Here is a 17,245-nt window from a genome sequence, read left to right as displayed (position 1 = left end):
AAAATGCTCAAACTTAAGGATTCTTATTAGAAGTGCACAGTCACAATTCAGGCCCTTTTTATATTTGCTTTTCATCTGCAGATTAGTGTTGTTGTTTTTTTTTTTTTCTGTCATTCACTAAAAGCTTATTATACACGCAGTCATGCATTGCAATGGAAACATCACGCAAAGGGAGTTCATGCTTGATGCTCCAACACTCAAGCTGGTCAAATGAGAACGTCTTATATTATCTTCAGCCTCAGGGTGAAGTGGCCACAAAAACACTCAAGGTTTCTTAAGTGCAATCATATTCTCCATAATTGCAAAGAGGCACAGATTCTTTGCAAACAAATCTTGTTTAAAAAATGATATTTAATGCAGTAAATGTTGGTTTGAAAATTAGTGCACAAATTTGGAGCCTTGATGTACACTTTTATTTATTTTTTTGCATTTTGACTGGGGGCAAGAATGTCTCATACCAAATTATAACCAAGCCATTTTTTTTTTTATTGCTGTTTTTTTTCCTCTATACTGTTAGGTTAGATTTGAAATTCTGTTTGCAATAAATTTCTATTTTTTTCAAATCGAGTGAGACATTTGAAGCAAGAGCAGAGCCCTCCCCCTCAGTGAAAGGACAGTTGTGATGAAGACGGGCAGCTGCTCTTGTCTTCGCTCTCAGTGACAGTTAATGAGATTACCGTTGTTGGCTTTATCCTGCGTCGGTGCAAAGGGGGTCAATCACTGGATTAGCATCTTGCTGAAGTCATTTTATTAGCCTCTTTCTTCACTCTCATCACTTTCTAATATTTTCTCCCCACCCTCCAAAACATACTTACAGGTTTACAGATGATGTGACTCTGGTACGGAATCGGAATATGGGGATGCACTGCTCAGCTGCCTTGGACTTGAAGCCTGACCGGAACCTAAACCTGTGAATGAAACATCTCGTGAAGGAAAAGGAGCAACCAGCATAGTGAAGGGCAGCCAGCCAAGACATTATTTTGTGCCTGGTTCTTGGCAATTCATCCTCATGCCACTTGTAAATAACAAAGTGGGAGATGACTACACACTTGGCACAAACAAGGCTTTGGCTGATGGCAAAGCCCTGGTGGATTCTTTGATTAAGGTGAGCTTAATTCTATTACAGATATGTTAATAAGTTGTCCTGTTGTTTCAATACTTTTTACTTTTGAATCATTTAAATGGGTAGCCCATATCATCAAAAGTTATTCAAAAGCAAGAATAAATTCTCTAAATCAACACCAGATTTGAAATACATTTCATTGACTAATTAAGTGGCAAAAGAACAACCACTAGTGGAGCTAGAGGGGGGGCGTAAGGGCATTGCCACATTTCTATTTTGCGGAACCCCTGCGATATCCTTGCCCATCCCCATGGCCTATAAAAAAAACAAAACCAAGTTCATCCCTGTGGCTAAAACAGCACTTTGACTGAATAGGATTTTTTGCATCGCTGCATCTTTGTGCTCAATCAAATATCTCTGTTGCAATGTAGGCCCTCGGTTGCGTGTTAATATGTTAACCTACATTCTTTTATGCAATACAGATAATACACTACTTTTAGCAACAAAGGTCATGACTCGTGGCATTTGCCTTGATTTAAAAATAAAAAATACGAAATGTAAGCCATCTAGTTGTTTTTTTTCCTTCTGAGTGTGATCATTTCTTTGTGATTCTTTTGACTTGGTGAAGGTGGTGGCATGCTATCGGCATCTAGCTTCATGTGTCGGCGGCTGCACTGACAGCTCACAGCTACGAGATGAGTTGAAGCAAACGAGAGAGAGGGCCCAGATGTTGGCCACGACCATCTGTCAACATCTCACCTTGCATCTTCGTGACAAGAGCCTCCCTGTGGAGCAGCGCAAGGAGATGGAGCTACTTTGGGTGTCCTTTTCATCCAGCCTGGAGCTCCTTCATATTGACATGTGCAAAGTTTTTAACATGGGAGACATCTTCACTCTTGCTGAGTGTCCTAGTTTAGTCCAAACTGGCCTGCAAGGTAAAGAAAATTAATAAAAATGGATGATCACCTTTGTGCATTTCAGAACGTTCATTTAGAATTGATCAATTGGGGCGAGCTTGTCTACCTCACAGACAAGACGATAAAATCTTGATTTTGAGCATTATTCAATCTCCAATTTAAGGTTAAAATGCTTCTTTCTTTTTTTTTGTCATCATGCAGGGGGTAGCAGTGAAGTGGCTGCTCGAGCCCTGAGTTTACCAGACCTGAACCGTGCTCTGAACGCCAATGGCCTTGAGAACCAAGACCGTAAGACCATGGAGTCGGAGATCCACCAAATTGAATACATGATTGATGACATGGAAGCGAAGGTGAACGTATTGCGCTGGATGGTGGAGCCCCACGGGTCGCTGCCTCCCGAACCACACGGCAGTGTTGACAGCGCCTCCCTGTCCTTGCTCTCTGTGGATGACGAGCAGCTTGCCGGCCGGCGTGATCGCAATGTGGCACTTTTATCACTGTGTGCGGTCATTTTGGTGACAACCACTTTGTCTATCTGTATCTTCTTCTTCACATGAGTTAAAAACTTGATGTACATTTGACATTTTTTTGTCAATACCTGTGAACCTCAGTAACAGGTGGGTAGAGTAGCCAAAAAGTAAGAGTACTGTTACTTTAGGAAACAGTATTATGACAAGCAAAAGTGATTTATTTTGTGCATGAACATCAATAGACATTCTGTATATATTAAATAGTAATATGCAAATTCAATGATAGACCTATAATAGCACTTTTTAAAATAAATTGGGGCAAACTCAGCCAAAATAAATGCTCTTACAGTCTTCACACACGTAAAATAGTGCAATATTAATGAAAACTTTGCTTACGTGTGCTGCTGTGGAGACTGTGTGGAATTGGTGTGTGTAAAAATATTAATATCATGCCCATTGACAACAGTGCCAGTGGATTTTTGTAACCTTAGATGCATGGAAATTTCTTTGGTCTTATTTGTGTTTAAAATTACTACTCACCATTGTAAAAGGAGTTTAAAAGTGGCCCATGATCTACCTCCCCCATCCAGTAGCAGAGCTGCATATTTAATAAAGTGCCTGTTTGCTAAAGTGCTAGTGCATGAATTTGCGTATAAAACAAATAAAGGAGGGTAAAAGCATCCTTGTGTAGAGGCTGTGTTTGTTGTCATGACAACCCACTCTGATATGCTAGACGAGAAATTAATGTCTGAAAATGGTTTCACTGACACACTTCGTGGCTGCTCAAAAGAGTGAACAAATATATAAAAAAAATATTTATTTTGGGTTTAAACGCAGTCAGCGTAATTAATGAGATGTCATGATGACGCTAACGAAAATGAAGCAAGAAAAGGGTCATGTTTCTGTATCGATATTGGAATTTATTCTGAAAGGCAAAAGCGGATGTGGGTAAATATTGCCAACGTTTTGAAAGCCGGAAGTAGTTTTGATCAAACTGTCGTGGTGGTTTAGTTGGTCTTTTACGCTCTTGCAATGGTGACCAAACAATGTCATACGCGTCTCAGCGTTTTTGCTCTTTGTCACAATAAAAAGGGTTTCAGCCTTGCGAGTACAGACAGCGTGAAATTTAGCAGGTCTTGGAACGTTCTTCCTATCGAACCTCGTTGGCCACATTTGAAATCCTCGGCAACTTTCCCGAGTTCTTCATCTGACACAATGACGCGACGATACCTGCACCTGTCCGCAAGAGGTGAGTCAGGTGACGTATACGTCTTCCATCGTTTGGAATAATGGTGAAAATGTCCTTAATTTTCACTGTCAAAGATTGAAGTCACTGGAGCTGTTTGATCTTTTACCTTTTTTTCAATTATTTGTCCATGCAATGTGCTGCATGTCCTTTACGAGTGTCACCTTCAGCAGGGGCGTTCATTGAGATTCTACAAATGTTGAGTGACCCCCCCCCCCGAACTATATCTTTCTATATCAAAATAACAACTGAATTAGTATTTGCCAGTGTTTCTCTTTTTTCTGCTGCATCAAAAAATGTCATTCCAATTAAATAGTCTTGGCAATTAAGCAATGTTTGAACAATAACTTGTCAACATTGCTTTTAGAGAAAAATTCTGTCACCCCCATCCAGTCTGATGTACAGACGGATGTTCCTAAAGTTCGAAAGCTGTTCTTTGACACTCATGCGGTGGTTCGACTCCTTGAAGAGAACGGTAAAAGTCGACGCCACTGTTTTTTTGTTGTTGTTTGTTTTAACGCTATTCCTCTGCTTTTGACGCCGCAATGTTTCTTTTAACAGGCTTTACAACTCAAGAAGCCGAAGCGTTAATTAAGGTTCTCTTGAACATGACTAATTCTACCATGGACACTATTTACAGTGACATGGTAACCAAAGTACAGCAGGTAAATTGGGTTTAATTTGGAATTTGTGTGTATGCAATGCTGCAATCGATCTTGATTCCATATGAATTGTGTGTCTTCGTTAGGAAATAATGATGCAGCGTATAATGTCTCAAATAGCAGCCCTAAAGAAGGACATGGTCATTCTGGAGAAAAGCGAGTTTACTACATTACTGGCAGAGAATGAGGTAAGCATGTTGAGGAGCTATAATGTCCCTGAGAGGTGTCTATTATTCTGGTTATGTGATATAGTGTAGCTATACCAGAGAAGCAAAAATATTATTACTTTCCAAAATATTCATGTTTTAGAAATTGAAGATCCAGCTCTGGCAGATTAAGGTGCAACTAGCTGTAAGTAAGAATATGATTTACTCAAAGTTGGAGAAGTTGAACATTTATTTGCTTTCAATTCAGTTAAGTGTATTTTTTTTTTTTTTTGCTGTTTAGGATGTGATGAATAAAGTACGCTCAGACACACTTTTGGACATGAATTTAGAGAAGAGTCGCGTGAAAGAACTGGTAAGCTCCACCATCTTGATCATTTACGCTTAGAATGGGAGTTCATGGTAAAAGGTCATCCTCATCATTTTTTATTTTCAGAAAGCACACCATGAGAAGAAACTTATGGAAACACGGACGGAAATTTTGGAAATGGTTTGTACATTGTATCATATCCCTTAGTCACTACAAAATAATCTTCCTTCCATCTTATTAAGCACAAAGCTCTCTTTTCCACCCCATTTTTTCTTTCTGACAGACTTCGGAGCAAGATCGTCTTCTTACTCAGACCAACATGAAAATTGACACCGAAGTGGCGGGTTTGAAAACCATGCTCGAGTCACATAAATTGGACACGATAAAATACCTTGCAGGTGTGATGTCACATTCACTATATCGAGAAATAAATCCTTTTCTTTTCACTCATCAACTATTAAACGTCTCATTGCATTCATATTTTAATTTGACATATACAATACAGCAGATACTTCCATAGACTAATTATTTGCTTTTGTTTCTCCTCTAGGTTCAGTGTTCACATGTCTCACCGTGATCTTAGGTTTCTATCGTATCTGGATGTAAAGAGCACTCGAAAGGAATGATGTGACTTTATATTCGGCACATTCATGCACTGACCTTATTTTAATGGACTCTGAACTCAAGTCGAGCATAATTCAAGGTCGGCAGAAAAGTCTTCTAGTTGTTTGCCAGCGACATTCCACTCAAGAAAAGACTGAAGTTCTGTTCAAGGCAATGGAAAAATAAACCATATCTTTTAGTTTTATATAAAATCTGACTTGTGTATTTATAATGGTGGTTCAGCTAGACTTCCACTTCATTGAATATTGATGTTTATCATATCTTGTTTTAACTCTCACTCAATTGTTAAAGTGTAATAAAAAGACGGTTGCTGCATTAAATACTAAACTGTGTGTATTTTGGAAAGAAATCCATTTTAGTATTGATACAATAGAGTGGAACATCAAGTGAGCAAAGCTTCCTAAACATGACTACATTGTGGCAAATGTTTTTCAAGACAGTATTTGCTCTATAGATCTGTGATTTATTCTTGCATGGATGATGTCCTCACCTTTTGGAAAAATACCAACAGGTACTCATCAGCAGTGTTAGTTTTTCTTCTGGAAAAAAAAGGCATTCTGTCAAGCTATAAACTAAAAATATATTAGTCAAGCAGCATTCAAGAATTCAACTGGCAAATCATTTTTTTTCTGTGATGATGAAAATATGTTAACTGTAAAGCAGTTCTTGCACTAACCACGCACGCCATTGTACTGCTTTTATTTTGGTACGAGGTTGAACTGGAAGTACAAAAACTACCGGAAAAGCCATATCATAGGTTACATGTGTTTGCTACACGTAACATGGTCCGGTGAACAAAGTGCCATTTGATTTTTTTATTTTACACAAAAATGTAACTGTTGAAACATTATTGGTAGCAATTGATGCTAACTGTATCACACGACAACTAGGACTACATAGTGTTTAGCTACATAGCTTAGCTAACTTTAAAGACGAGACGTGAGTAATTGGCATTAAATTAAGCATCACGTTAACGATATTTTAAAACAGTTTAAAACCGTGTACTGTTAAATTTACAATTCTGAGCTTTTAATGACTGCCTCGTATGTGCAATTTGTACAGACGCCGTATCCTACCGTCGTCATGGCTGATGCGTTCAGTAGCAGCTCGGAAAATGTAATACAGCGTCAGGTTGACGTCCAAGAGACCAGGAGAACGCCTCTGGAAGAGCTTGATGACTTCTATCAAATTCAGAAGACCTACGAATTCGTCTGTCAGAATCGCTTCAAAAAGGTTGTGAGACATCCCTCCAACTGGTGCCACAACACTATTCTATATATAGTATGCTTGTTTGTTTTGATCTTTTTAAGGTTGCTCTTCAGTTTCCCGATGAACTTCTGCACGATTCGACTTCAATTGCAGCTGAGATTGAAAGAATGACCCAAGCAAAAGTGTTTATTCTAGGCGACACATCCTATGGGAGGTAATTAATGAATGATTTAAACATTTGATCTTAATGGACTCCATTAATTTTTGTCATTTGTGTGTTTTGTTTTGATCAGTTGCTGTGTGGATGAGGTGGCAGCAGAGCACGTCGGAGCAGACTGCATCGTGCACTACGGCCGGGCTTGCTTGAGCCCATCTAAACGTCTGCCGTTAATGTACGTCTTTGAGAAAGCAACCATCGACTTGGACAAGTGCAAGTCAGCCTTCGGAGAATTGTACCCTGACACGCAAGCCCACATCCTCATCCTGTATGATGTCAGATACACACATGCCATTGGTAAGAAGAGTTTGTTTTGATGTTCACTCTAGATCTAGACTAGATGTCATCTAAAGTTTTTATGTATCTTTTTTTTTTTTTTTACAAATGTGTTCAATTTCTTTCCTCTTCAGAAAATCTGGTGGGACACTTGTGTGAAGACTATCCAAATGTCGTTTCCTCCCAACTTGTTGTGGAAGGCGAGCAGTGTTACAGCCACGGGCAAAGTAAAAAAGAGGTTGATGCAGAGCAGCCTCGTATTCATTTTGGAAGGCAGTTATCTCTGAAGAGCGGACTAAGCATTGAGGATTACAACATGTTTTATATCGGCCAAGACGGACCAACCATACGAAACTTTATGATGACGTGGAACCGCTGCTCCTTCTCCTCCTTCGACCCCGTGACATCTACGGGGAGGATGGAGTCGGTTAGCGTCAACCGTGCGCTGATGAAGCGCTTCTACGCTATAGAGAGGGCGAAAGATGCCAACGTGGTGGGCATCTTGGTGGGTACCCTTGGCGTGGCTGACTACCTGGTTATAATCCAGCAGCTAAAAGAGACAATCCGCAATGCTGGCAAGAAGAGCTACGTATTCGCTATGGGAAAGCTCAATGTGCCCAAGCTGGCTAACTTTTTGGAAATTGACATTTTTGTTTTGATTTCGTGTCCGGAAAACTCGCTATTGGACTCCAGCGAGTTCTACCGACCCGTGGTGACGCCGTTCGAGATGGAAGTGGCCTGTAACAGGAGCAGGGAGTGGTCATCGGAATACGTTACCGACTTTCGACATCTCTTGCCAGGTTTTGAATCCACTTGACAGAATTCCAACCCTCAACGTTTGTCTTCATTCTTTATGGCTGTTGTAATTTTGTCTCTAGGTGGACAAAATTACGTGGCTCCGCCAGAGGGTCAGGAAGACGGTGACGACACGGACGTGTCTTTAATCACGGGAGCGCTTCGGAGCAACAAGCTGGACCGCAATCACGCAGACTCCTCGCATAGCTCCTCACTTGTCCTAAGGAACCAGACGCTAACTGTGGCTAACACCAACTCCGCAGGTCATTAAAAAAAAAAAAATGTTCATGGGTTTTCTTGTGTTTATTGATGTAAATGCACAATGAAAGCACGCTCAAATGTTCCATGTGTCTTCTCAGCGTCGTTTCTGGCGACTCGGAGCTGGCGCGGTTTGGAGAAGAAGTTGGGGGAGACGCCCGTGGAGAAAGCTGTGGAGGGCAGGAGAGGCATCGCTATCGCCTATGAAGATGAAGGAGCATAGTGGAAACATGTATGACATTGCTTGGAATCATTTTCAATTCTAAGGGGACAATATGGAAAATTGCTTTTACATTTCATCACTGGTCATTCACAGGAACTTCCTCCACAAAGGACGCAGGAAAGATGCCAGTGTTTCCATTCGAATGTCCTTCCAACCAATCCTGGTTAACTGCATGAGGGAGGAAAAGCATTCATCATGACTAAACCGTTAGAAATGTTTCAAGAGAAGTCGTCTCACTTTTGGAAATGAGTGTAATTTTATCCCCTTGATTAAAACCAAGATCCTCGGGATTTGTCGACTCGTAGGAGTGAAGCGCCACCAAAACGGTCTCATTGTTTTGTGGCTTTACTGCGGTTTCCTAAACAGGATCATGCAATTAATTTATTTTTTAAAAATATATTGGCATTTAATTGTACATGTACTGACTTCTTTGATATTACACCACAATTTGAGGCGCTTGCTATGAACACCCCAAACGCTCTCCATGTCTGTATCGTCATTCATGGCACTTGTCGCGGTTGATGATAACCTACATTGAACACAAATTTAACACTTGACTTCCACACAGAAATTGTCAGGATTTTTTTTTTTTGTATGTGTACTTTACCTTAATGTGACTAACATGGGAGAGAGGTTCAGTTTTTTACTGATCTTTTCAACCACTGTCTTGTAAGTGGAGCCACTGGGTAATGACACTGCAAAGTTGAATGTGTAATACACTTTGACAATACACAAGTTGTCCGCGAGCTGGCCTTCCTGAAGCAAAAAAAAAAAAAAATCTGCAATCATTTAGAGAAGTCCTCTATATATTTCTTTTCCTGATTGCACACCTTCTGTTGTAAGTCTTCAGTGCTGCTGTCGTCACGAACAAGCCCTGAATAAAATATAACCGGTGAGCATTTGTTTAGTCAATTATTTTCTAATTCAAACAGTGCTTACCTTGGTTCCTTTCTGGCCTGGTTGGTGGTACCCGACTGGGTGGTTTAGATAGTTCCTATTTTCCAATAAATACAGACGAGAGAATAATGAGGATTCACTAACCAACAGTGTCCAATACGATAAATGTTCCGAATATAGAGGCTCACGTTCTTCTGTTGAGTGCCCAAGGACATTTCCAAAGGCTCCAAGTAATTATAAGGGACAAGACCTTTCTGTATTTAAATCATAGTTAAATTAGAAAATGAATATTTTTTTCGTGCTCAACAATTATTAGCGAGAGACGGCATTCTTACTCTCCCATTGAAGATGACCGAAGCCCAACTGTCCGAACCTTTCTGCAGGACAAAAACAATATTCCCCGGGACAACGGCCAGCTCATCACTTGTCTCGGGTATAAACACATAGCGCACGATGTGAGCGTCTCCTTCCAAAGCCCTTCAAAAAGAAGCCATCTTTCATCTATTCATGTATTGTATTAAAAATTTGTTTAAATGACACAAATACGCCAACAAGCCTGCCACAGTTACATTCATACAATCTTACTTTAGAACCTCAGGCTCCTTTGGACTTGAAGGTTCCTGTTCAACCTGTATGGACGGGAAAAAAGTCAATTTAGTAATAGTATATGCTACATTGTTTATTTAATCAAACATTACCTGCGGCTGTAATGGGGCAAACCCAGAGAATTGATCCTGGGGAACGACAGAAGCAACCACCTAAAAAATAAAAATATGCAAAGTCAATTAAATTCAAGTTTGATGTTAATTTTCTTTTTTTAATGGCTTGGTATAGGATCTAATACCTTGGCTTTTCCTAAGTAGTCCTTTTTCTCCAGTTCAGCAACATAGTGCTTATTCGGTCTAAACAGCACAGTGGATGGGAACACGACTGCTTTAAAAACTTTTTGTCTCTGGTGGTAAAATAAAATCAATATTTGGTTTCAATATTAAACAGGTAATTGCTTCCTTTTGATATGAAGAAATTTGAACAGACCAGAATAGACTCCATAGCTTTATTGATGATGTTGAGCTTGGCGTCCGTTTTGTATTCGAGAGCCTTTGAAAGACTCTTCTGGGCTTTTTCCCACTGACCCAAGTGAGCCTCCGCCAGGGCCATGTTGTGCAGGACCTGGCGAATAACATTTTCTTATTATGGTATCTTAGAGTGGAGGTTCTAGTTGGACATCTCACAATATTCTTACCTCACATGCATATAACTTGTATCTGAGGCCAAGCGCTTTGTAATCTATCAGTTGGTTGCCCCGCAAAGCCTTAAGGGCGAGTTGGAAATCACCAACACTCTCATCATACCTTGAGGGCAACACATCAGCTTGATTAATTGGAGGATACTTAAAATAGGAAGTTATTGAGGCAACAAGCAGGCCTTACCTTTTCTTTTGATAAAAGGTTATTCCCCTTTGAAAGAAGGCCACCGCCAAATGCTCATCCTTGCAGATGCTGCAGTCAAACGCCTGAGAGAAAAAAAACAAAAAAAAAATGAATCATGCGTTACTTCCTTCAGAACACAGGAGAAATGCAAAGCCAAGCACCACTTCTTCTTTTTCACTACTTTCAGTCTACAAAATATCATGTACTTTGCTTTTTAAACAACCCAGACTTGACTAAATATAAATAAGCTACTTTTTTTCCTTTCCATACAGAGACACGCACGCATTACCTTTTCAGCAGCATCCAAGTTTTGGTTGAGAAGCTGGAGACAACCAATATTAAAATAAATTTTGGAGTTCGGCTCTTGGATGGCCAAGAAAATTTGGAGTGCTTCAGCCAAATCGTTTCTGTCCACACACGTTACAGCGTCATCCCACTGGCGTAGAGTGTCCAAAAAAGACATTGCTTGTCACAGGGTCGTGTGAGCACTCAATAAATGAAGGAAGCTCCTGTGATTTGTACAACAAAGATGAGGAAGTGATGACATTCAGAGTTGGCACACAAAAATACACAATCACTACTATTGTCAAATTGTAGCCATTTGTATACCTTAAAGGGACAGATAATGGAAAATTCTATTTGGGGTGCAATTTGTGCCAGCTTATTCAAATGGTAAAAAGAATCAAAAGAGGAGAGAATAGCTTCATATACTTACTATATGTTGAGCAAGACAACTTTAAAGCATCTTTATTTCTATTAAATGAAATAAATCAAAAATCATTAAAAAAAAGATAATATTGTCATATATATATTTGCAACAAGCTCATCAAGAGGGAGGGATGAAATAAAAATGCACTTTTATTGCAGGTGTTATTATTTGGAATCACGTTTACAACAGTACTATAAAAATTTGTCTCAGCAAAACGACTGCATGTTTCTGTATTTTGTACACTAATTATTTAATTCATCTCAGGACATTTTTGCTTCCATTTATAATTTTCTGCAGGAAGACCAAGGATAGCAATTTTTTCTTAAAATAGGAGATTCTGGTAAAAATGAACCCCAGAAACATAAATCATTTTATTTTTATAACGAAACTGTGTCTGACATTACATAATATATTTTATTGTTATTGTAGCAATGGTAATTAAACAACACTGTAAATATGAGCGCAATTTGACAACGCTCTTATTTTGTAAAAAGAAAAACGCATTTCCGGTATTCATCTGGCTGCAGTTGGTAACCAAACAAACATGGCTCTGCTTCATAATTAGATTACAGATTTTTTTTTTAATGGCACGCAAAGAGATGACTAGGCAATATTATGCAAAAATTAAGAGGCATCGTGGCAAATACAAAGCCGTAAATGGATCTTAGATGCATTCGTTGTATTTATGAGCGCTGCGTAGGTTTGCGTGACCGTGTTTACACTTAGCTAGCCCTCTTGTGGGCTAATGTAAGCTAGCAAGATGGACCTTGGAACAATGTTGTACAACAATTTAAAAGATGTTACGTGGAGTACGACGGCTTTACCATTAGATCAACTTGTCAGTGCTTATAGATTGCCTCAAATCGTCAAGCTGGACAACGGTCAGTCATTTATTTTGACGCTCCCAAATATTCGGAGCTAACTATGTTTTGATTGCTACTAATTGCGAGCAGTGTTTGTTGCAGTTCAAACTAAGTCGAGTTGCCGAGTTGATTGCATTGTGCCTTTTTGTTTACTGTCACACATGATAAGCACGCACGCCAAAGTCCTCCAATTACGGTCTTCCTATTGTGGGTAGACGCCAGCGAAAAGTAATGATTGTCGATGACAGCTGCAGACGGACGACTTGCAACACTTTTTAAGATTGCACACATTTGATACAAACAGGTGGAAATCCCCACATATCTCGTGGAACTGATTCATATCAATAAATTAGCTGAAAGCCATAGATCTCAAAATCATAATGAATCACAAAACAGTTGAATTCTCAAGCCGTTCACATCAAGTATCACCTCAAATAAGATTTGGCTCTCAAAGTACCACCATCACGACCAACATTAAAATACAGTAGTGAAGTTGATTAAACTTTTTACTCCCTTCCAGGTGAGCTAGTCGAAGGTCTTCGAGACAATGACTACCTCTTGATTCATTCCTGTCGTCAGTGGACAACTATTACTGCTCACAGTCTTGATGAAGGACACTACGTGATTGGACCGAAAATAGAAATCCCTGTTCACTATGAAGGTAAGTTACAGAAAGCAGGTTACATACTTGTTGGGTTGTCGATGACATCTTAATAGAGGAAAATTGCTCGAATTAGCCTCAGCGATGAGTATGATCCCACTGAAGACAGCACAAGAGCTGGATTCCCATATTATAATTAAGTGTGGAGCAACAGTACCATGACAATATACAAAATTCCTTTTCTTTCTGTTGAAAAATGATAAATACAATTGAATTGCTTGCTTCTCCCCACCTCAGGCCAATTTAAGCTGCTAGAACAGGACCGAGATGTCAAGGAGCCTGTGCAATATTTCAACAGTGTGGAAGAAGTGGCCAAAGCGTTTCCTGAAAGGGTTTACGTCATGGAAGAAATCACATTCAATGTTAAGGTATGGCTAATATTTCAAATGGGATGTTTTTGTCTTTCTAAAATGCTGTTGACTCCTGCTTGTCAATGTCATTTATAAAGGTTGCACTGTGTGATTTCCTCTAGATGGCTTCAGGCGAATGCAACGAAGATACTGAAGTTTACAATATAACACTAAGCACCGGCGATGAGCTGACACTAATGGGCCAGGCCGAGATCCTCTACGCCAAGACCTCCAGAGAGAAATCCAGATTCAACACCATTTTCAAGAAAATCGGGAAGCTGAACTCCATCAGTAAGATGGGTCGAAGCAAGATGCCGTGCTTAATCTGCATGAACCACCGCACCAACGAGAGCATCAGCTTGCCGTTCCAGTGCAAAGGTCGCTTCAGCACGTGCAGCCCGCTGGAACTTCAGATGCAGGACGGCGAGCACACCATCAGGAACATTGTGGAGAAAACGCGTCTGCCCGTCAACGTCACGGTGCCCGGCACGCCGCCCCGCAACCAGCACGACCTCCACCTCATCCGGGAGGGCCATCGTTACAAACTGGTCAACGTTCAGACCAAGACGGTGGTCGTGTGCTGCGTCCTGCGAAGCAACAAAATCATCCCCATTCATTTCCCTCTCAACACGGCCCTGCCTCGCTTCATTATTCCCGAGGAGCTGCTGCAAGGCGAGCTATGGCTCGACACCATGGTGCATCGCTGGTTCTCATTTTGCCAGGAGCAGTTTGATATCGACGACTACTCGCGCGCCGTCCGGGATGTGCGGACGGACTGGACGGACGAGGGCAAGAGCCCCAAGAAGCAAAGCGGCGGGAACGGCAACTGCTGCGGTGGAACCTCCAACGGGTGTCCCAACAGCACGCAGGTCCCCAGCTCGTTGACGTACGCCCGGGACGAACTGACGCAATCCTTCCACCGGCTCTCGGTGTGCGTTTACGGCAGCAACCTGCACGGCAACAGCGAGGTCAACCTGCAAGGATGCATGAGCCTCTGCGGCGATTGGGCGCTCCTGCCCTCCGACAGCATTCCCACAGACTCGGCGGAAAGCTTTCCCGCCGAAATGTCCGACTGCCCCGACCAGCAGGCGTCCCTCGGCAAGTCCGACGTCCCGTACGAGGAGCTGTGGTTGGACCACTTAAGAAGCCAGAAGTCGTCTTTACCCGAGGACGGTCAAGCCGTCAACAACGGCTGCGCTACGACGGCGACGCCGTCGTGCCCGCTGGCGTGCCCCCTCGGCCCCGTCGGCCCCGTCACCATTCCCGACGTGGCTCTCACGCCTCCGCCGGTTCCGCCCAAATCTGAAGCTGTGAGTATCACCCGGTGAATCGATGGCCACGAGTTGCGCCGCCGCTTTCTAATCCTAAATTTCTAGGTGAAAGAAGAATGCCGCCTATTGAACGCCCCGCCGATTCCTCCGCGTAGTTTGAAACAGATGCCATCCGTCCCGATGCTCTCCAAGCCTCGGCAGCAAGAGACCCGCTCGCCAAGTCCAACCCTTTCCTATTACTCATCTGGCCTTCACGGCATGTAAGAAGTCACATCGTGATACGTACTCATTCACAAAAAAAAATAATTGTACCGTTTCATTTCTATATTTCAGTAGTGGGTCGTGTGAGCAAGAAGCATCTGAGCCGCAGGAGAAAAGCGGTACGTGCTACCCGTGTAAGTGGTCCCAACCTGCCAGCGGTGAGCCAAGCGTGTCGTTGCCCAGCGGCGTCTCGCCGTCCGACGGGATGTCTTCTAGGTTGTCTTGGCCCAACAACTTCAGCGGAGGAGATTGCGGCGCTTTGGATGACTTTCTCCCGGCCGGCTGCCGCAGCTACTACAGTTACCCGAGGAACAGGACGGCCAATAACCCCAAAACTTGCAGCCTGGTGGATTTTGACAGCCGCGAGCGCTCGCGCGGCGGCGGCAAAAGCCTCGGGCTGCCCAACGTGTCTCGAAGCAAATCGTCCTGCGCCAAATCATCCAGTTACAATTCAGAAATGTACAGAGAGGAATCCAAGGAGAGATGCAGCGCAAAGCAAAGCCTCTCTTGCCCCATCCTACCGCCAAGAACAGCCAAGTCAAACAGCATGAAAAGAAGTTCCGATCGCCCGTTTGGATCAGCCTGTGACAGTCGGCAGGACGCCTCCGTTTCTTGCCTCCTCACACAGCAGGAACAGGGAATCCAAGACCCAGGATCCACCTGGAATCGGGAAAGCCCTTGCTCGATATCAGGGTCTCCCTCAGCACACTGGCAGCCCCCGCCCAGCCTGGCCGGCCTCTCCATAGAAGAAGTGTCCAAATCCTTACGCTTTATCGGCCTGCCCGACGACATTGCGTCCCTCTTCATTTCCGAGAAGATCGACGGGAACTTGTTACTGCAGCTCACCGAAGAGATTCTCTCGGAAGATTTCAAACTGAGCAAACTGCAGGTGAAGAAACTCATGCAGTTCATGAACGGATGGAGGCCCAAGATATGACTAAAGCGGAGACTTGCTTTCGATCAACTGCGTCTGCTATGCACCCCTCAGCCACAACGTGACCTTATTTCCCCAGGCACAACATTGGGGGGGGGGGGGACACCTTCCTATCACCCTTCAAAATCTGTGACTGCTATTTGCAAACCAGATGGAATCATTTAGCACTTTTTATTGGGTTATTTTTTTACGTCAACAACGTCGTTCTTAAAGTTGGAGCTAACAAATGTAAAAAAAATCATGATAAAATAATTATTAATAATAATAGTTAATCATTGACGGGACAGGCACAGGGAGCAAGAGTATCTGCTTAAGAAACCAAAAAATATGGACTTGAACACACAAAAGGAACAATCATTGAATTCCATAGAATGTGTGTACCCCGTTTCACGTTGCCATTTGATCACTTCCCGCCTCTTTAACCATCTTCTTTATTTGATTGAATGTAACCATGTTTCTAGAACTTGAGTCCAAGGAGAAAACAACTGAGTGTTCATAATGAGGTTACCACCTAATGCTTTAAGAGTGTTGCAGCATTGCAACCATGAGAAACCAACAAATGTATTCCAGTGCAATAGATTATTCAAGGGCTACTTTTTTTTAAATTTGTCATGGCAGCATCATAATCCAAATTTCGATCTATTTGTTTTTCTCTCGACCTATTATCATGAAAGTAGCGAACGAAGCTCTATAACAGTTGAAAAATCTGGATGGCCACCAATCAAGTTCAGCAGGTTCTCGAGTATTCCAGATCATCCAATGGAATCCACGCTGCCATGTCATTGTGCCTTTCATAACCAAACATGAACGACTAACTTCTCCTCTTTCGCTATCGTCTAACATGGACTACCACAAGCAAAATATGCATCATGCACTTTTATTGCCATAACGGTTCAATCTAAGAAAGCGAAACGCTGCACTTCAAGCCCCGCCCCCCTCTCCCAAACTAAAATGGTACATCGTCATCCTTTTGAAATTGGTGTCCAGTGATGAAAAGATATTTCATAAATTTACTTGTGCCCTCCTCCTTACATGTGTATCAGCACCACACATTTGATGTCTTCAGCTAGAATGTATTTATGCGTTTTTTTTTTTTTTTTTTTACTCTTTTTAAAGAAAGTCAACTATGCAGCGGGACAAAGGTGCCTAATTGACAGAGGATTATAGAGGATTGCCCCCCCCCCCTTGTTACAACTTATTTTGACTTTTCTAATATGCAAATATATTTTTAAGCCATTACTAATGTAAAATATTTTTTTAATGGAAAAAGCTTATCTTTTTATTTTTAAATTGCTTTTGTTTGCATTGTTTGTAACTCGGTGTGATTTATGGGTTCCGCAGCCACATACTTGTAAATAAGGTGAAAAATCTAGCAGCCTCAATTACATGACAATAAATATCAATACTAAGCAAAGTCAATTTTCACGTTTTCCCG

General features: G+C 41.8%; 5 protein-coding genes and 1 long non-coding RNA gene across 7 annotated transcripts; 4 read left to right on the top strand and 2 right to left on the bottom strand.

Moving 5' to 3' along the window:
* Nucleotides 1-94: 94 nt before the first annotated feature.
* On the bottom strand, nucleotides 95-6,149 carry LOC147041758 (uncharacterized). 2 transcript variants are annotated; one of them, XR_015069176.1, is made up of 5 exons: nucleotides 5,947-6,149; nucleotides 5,493-5,597; nucleotides 1,823-1,991; nucleotides 816-908; nucleotides 95-693 (listed from the first exon to the last, which is right to left on the bottom strand). It is a non-coding gene; the product is annotated as an uncharacterized LOC147041758 (long non-coding RNA). The 2 variants fall into 2 exon arrangements; XR_015069175.1 differs by having other exon boundaries at nucleotides 95-908.
* rgs9bp (regulator of G protein signaling 9 binding protein) lies at nucleotides 820-2,609 on the top strand. The gene is made up of 3 exons (XM_085939274.1): nucleotides 820-1,105; nucleotides 1,692-1,998; nucleotides 2,182-2,609. Exons 1-3 carry the CDS (start codon nucleotides 1,010-1,012, stop codon nucleotides 2,535-2,537), a joined length of 759 nt encoding a protein of 252 aa, XP_085795400.1. The 5' UTR covers nucleotides 820-1,009; the 3' UTR covers nucleotides 2,538-2,609.
* On the top strand, nucleotides 3,406-5,783 carry mcur1 (mitochondrial calcium uniporter regulator 1). Its single transcript, XM_085939273.1, has 9 exons — nucleotides 3,406-3,699; nucleotides 4,064-4,171; nucleotides 4,258-4,361; nucleotides 4,445-4,546; nucleotides 4,668-4,709; nucleotides 4,806-4,877; nucleotides 4,959-5,012; nucleotides 5,116-5,230; nucleotides 5,383-5,783. The coding sequence occupies exons 1-9, from the start codon at nucleotides 3,483-3,485 to the stop codon at nucleotides 5,436-5,438; spliced, it is 870 nt and encodes a 289-aa protein (XP_085795399.1). The 5' UTR covers nucleotides 3,406-3,482; the 3' UTR covers nucleotides 5,439-5,783.
* Nucleotides 6,150-6,172: 23 nt separating the features above from the next.
* dph2 (diphthamide biosynthesis 2) lies at nucleotides 6,173-9,413 on the top strand. Its single transcript, XM_085939272.1, has 8 exons — nucleotides 6,173-6,395; nucleotides 6,519-6,689; nucleotides 6,767-6,879; nucleotides 6,959-7,179; nucleotides 7,293-7,958; nucleotides 8,037-8,216; nucleotides 8,313-8,443; nucleotides 8,528-9,413. Exons 2-7 carry the CDS (start codon nucleotides 6,540-6,542, stop codon nucleotides 8,432-8,434), a joined length of 1,452 nt encoding a protein of 483 aa, XP_085795398.1. The 5' UTR covers nucleotides 6,173-6,395; nucleotides 6,519-6,539; the 3' UTR covers nucleotides 8,435-8,443; nucleotides 8,528-9,413.
* ncf2 (neutrophil cytosolic factor 2) lies at nucleotides 8,251-11,237 on the bottom strand. The gene is made up of 16 exons (XM_085939271.1): nucleotides 11,051-11,237; nucleotides 10,762-10,844; nucleotides 10,575-10,683; nucleotides 10,367-10,501; nucleotides 10,176-10,283; nucleotides 10,030-10,089; nucleotides 9,917-9,960; nucleotides 9,667-9,808; nucleotides 9,520-9,585; nucleotides 9,374-9,428; nucleotides 9,265-9,308; nucleotides 9,042-9,190; nucleotides 8,861-8,963; nucleotides 8,672-8,792; nucleotides 8,505-8,602; nucleotides 8,251-8,412 (listed from the first exon to the last, which is right to left on the bottom strand). Exons 1-15 carry the CDS (start codon nucleotides 11,222-11,224, stop codon nucleotides 8,511-8,513), a joined length of 1,485 nt encoding a protein of 494 aa, XP_085795397.1. The 5' UTR covers nucleotides 11,225-11,237; the 3' UTR covers nucleotides 8,251-8,412; nucleotides 8,505-8,510.
* Nucleotides 11,238-11,986: 749 nt separating this feature from the next.
* On the top strand, nucleotides 11,987-17,229 carry garem1 (GRB2 associated regulator of MAPK1 subtype 1). The gene is made up of 6 exons (XM_085938841.1): nucleotides 11,987-12,351; nucleotides 12,854-12,994; nucleotides 13,232-13,362; nucleotides 13,467-14,654; nucleotides 14,721-14,875; nucleotides 14,949-17,229. Exons 1-6 carry the CDS (start codon nucleotides 12,231-12,233, stop codon nucleotides 15,811-15,813), a joined length of 2,601 nt encoding a protein of 866 aa, XP_085794967.1. The 5' UTR covers nucleotides 11,987-12,230; the 3' UTR covers nucleotides 15,814-17,229.
* The last annotated feature ends 16 nt before the right edge of the window (nucleotides 17,230-17,245 follow it).

This window comes from Syngnathus leptorhynchus, chromosome 19 (genome assembly GCF_054491065.1).
Source record: "Syngnathus leptorhynchus isolate UIUO chromosome 19, UIUO_Slep, whole genome shotgun sequence".
Taxonomy (NCBI): domain Eukaryota; kingdom Metazoa; phylum Chordata; class Actinopteri; order Syngnathiformes; family Syngnathidae; genus Syngnathus; species Syngnathus leptorhynchus.
The sequence above is the reverse complement of the archived record's forward strand: the minus strand, read 5'-3'. Positions and strand labels throughout refer to the sequence as shown.

What these genes read in the sequence shown, in the direction of transcription:
- rgs9bp (XM_085939274.1), top strand. Translation starts at nt 1,010, where the DNA reads ATGCCACTTGTAAATAACAAAGTGGGAGATGACTACACACTTGGCACA. An exon ending in TGGTGGATTCTTTGATTAAG is followed by an intron (nt 1,106 to 1,691) that starts GTGAGCTTAATT and finishes GACTTGGTGAAG; the next exon opens with GTGGTGGCATGCTATCGGCA. An exon ending in AGTCCAAACTGGCCTGCAAG is followed by an intron (nt 1,999 to 2,181) that starts GTAAAGAAAATT and finishes GTCATCATGCAG; the next exon opens with GGGGTAGCAGTGAAGTGGCT.
- mcur1 (XM_085939273.1), top strand. Translation starts at nt 3,483, where the DNA reads ATGGTGACCAAACAATGTCATACGCGTCTCAGCGTTTTTGCTCTTTGT. An exon ending in AGATTAAGGTGCAACTAGCT is followed by an intron (nt 4,710 to 4,805) that starts GTAAGTAAGAAT and finishes TTTGCTGTTTAG; the next exon opens with GATGTGATGAATAAAGTACG. An exon ending in CACGATAAAATACCTTGCAG is followed by an intron (nt 5,231 to 5,382) that starts GTGTGATGTCAC and finishes TTTCTCCTCTAG; the next exon opens with GTTCAGTGTTCACATGTCTC.
- dph2 (XM_085939272.1), top strand. Translation starts at nt 6,540, where the DNA reads ATGGCTGATGCGTTCAGTAGCAGCTCGGAAAATGTAATACAGCGTCAG. An exon ending in GTCAGAATCGCTTCAAAAAG is followed by an intron (nt 6,690 to 6,766) that starts GTTGTGAGACAT and finishes GATCTTTTTAAG; the next exon opens with GTTGCTCTTCAGTTTCCCGA. An exon ending in GGCTAACACCAACTCCGCAG is followed by an intron (nt 8,217 to 8,312) that starts GTCATTAAAAAA and finishes GTGTCTTCTCAG; the next exon opens with CGTCGTTTCTGGCGACTCGG.
- ncf2 (XM_085939271.1), bottom strand. Translation starts at nt 11,224, where the DNA reads ATGTCTTTTTTGGACACTCTACGCCAGTGGGATGACGCTGTAACGTGT. An exon ending in ACTACTTAGGAAAAGCCAAG is followed by an intron (nt 10,090 to 10,175) that starts GTATTAGATCCT and finishes TTTATTTTTTAG; the next exon opens with GTGGTTGCTTCTGTCGTTCC. An exon ending in TGTGGTGTAATATCAAAGAA is followed by an intron (nt 8,793 to 8,860) that starts GTCAGTACATGT and finishes GATCCTGTTTAG; the next exon opens with GAAACCGCAGTAAAGCCACA.
- garem1 (XM_085938841.1), top strand. Translation starts at nt 12,231, where the DNA reads ATGGACCTTGGAACAATGTTGTACAACAATTTAAAAGATGTTACGTGG. An exon ending in AATCCCTGTTCACTATGAAG is followed by an intron (nt 12,995 to 13,231) that starts GTAAGTTACAGA and finishes TCCCCACCTCAG; the next exon opens with GCCAATTTAAGCTGCTAGAA. An exon ending in TCATCTGGCCTTCACGGCAT is followed by an intron (nt 14,876 to 14,948) that starts GTAAGAAGTCAC and finishes TCTATATTTCAG; the next exon opens with TAGTGGGTCGTGTGAGCAAG.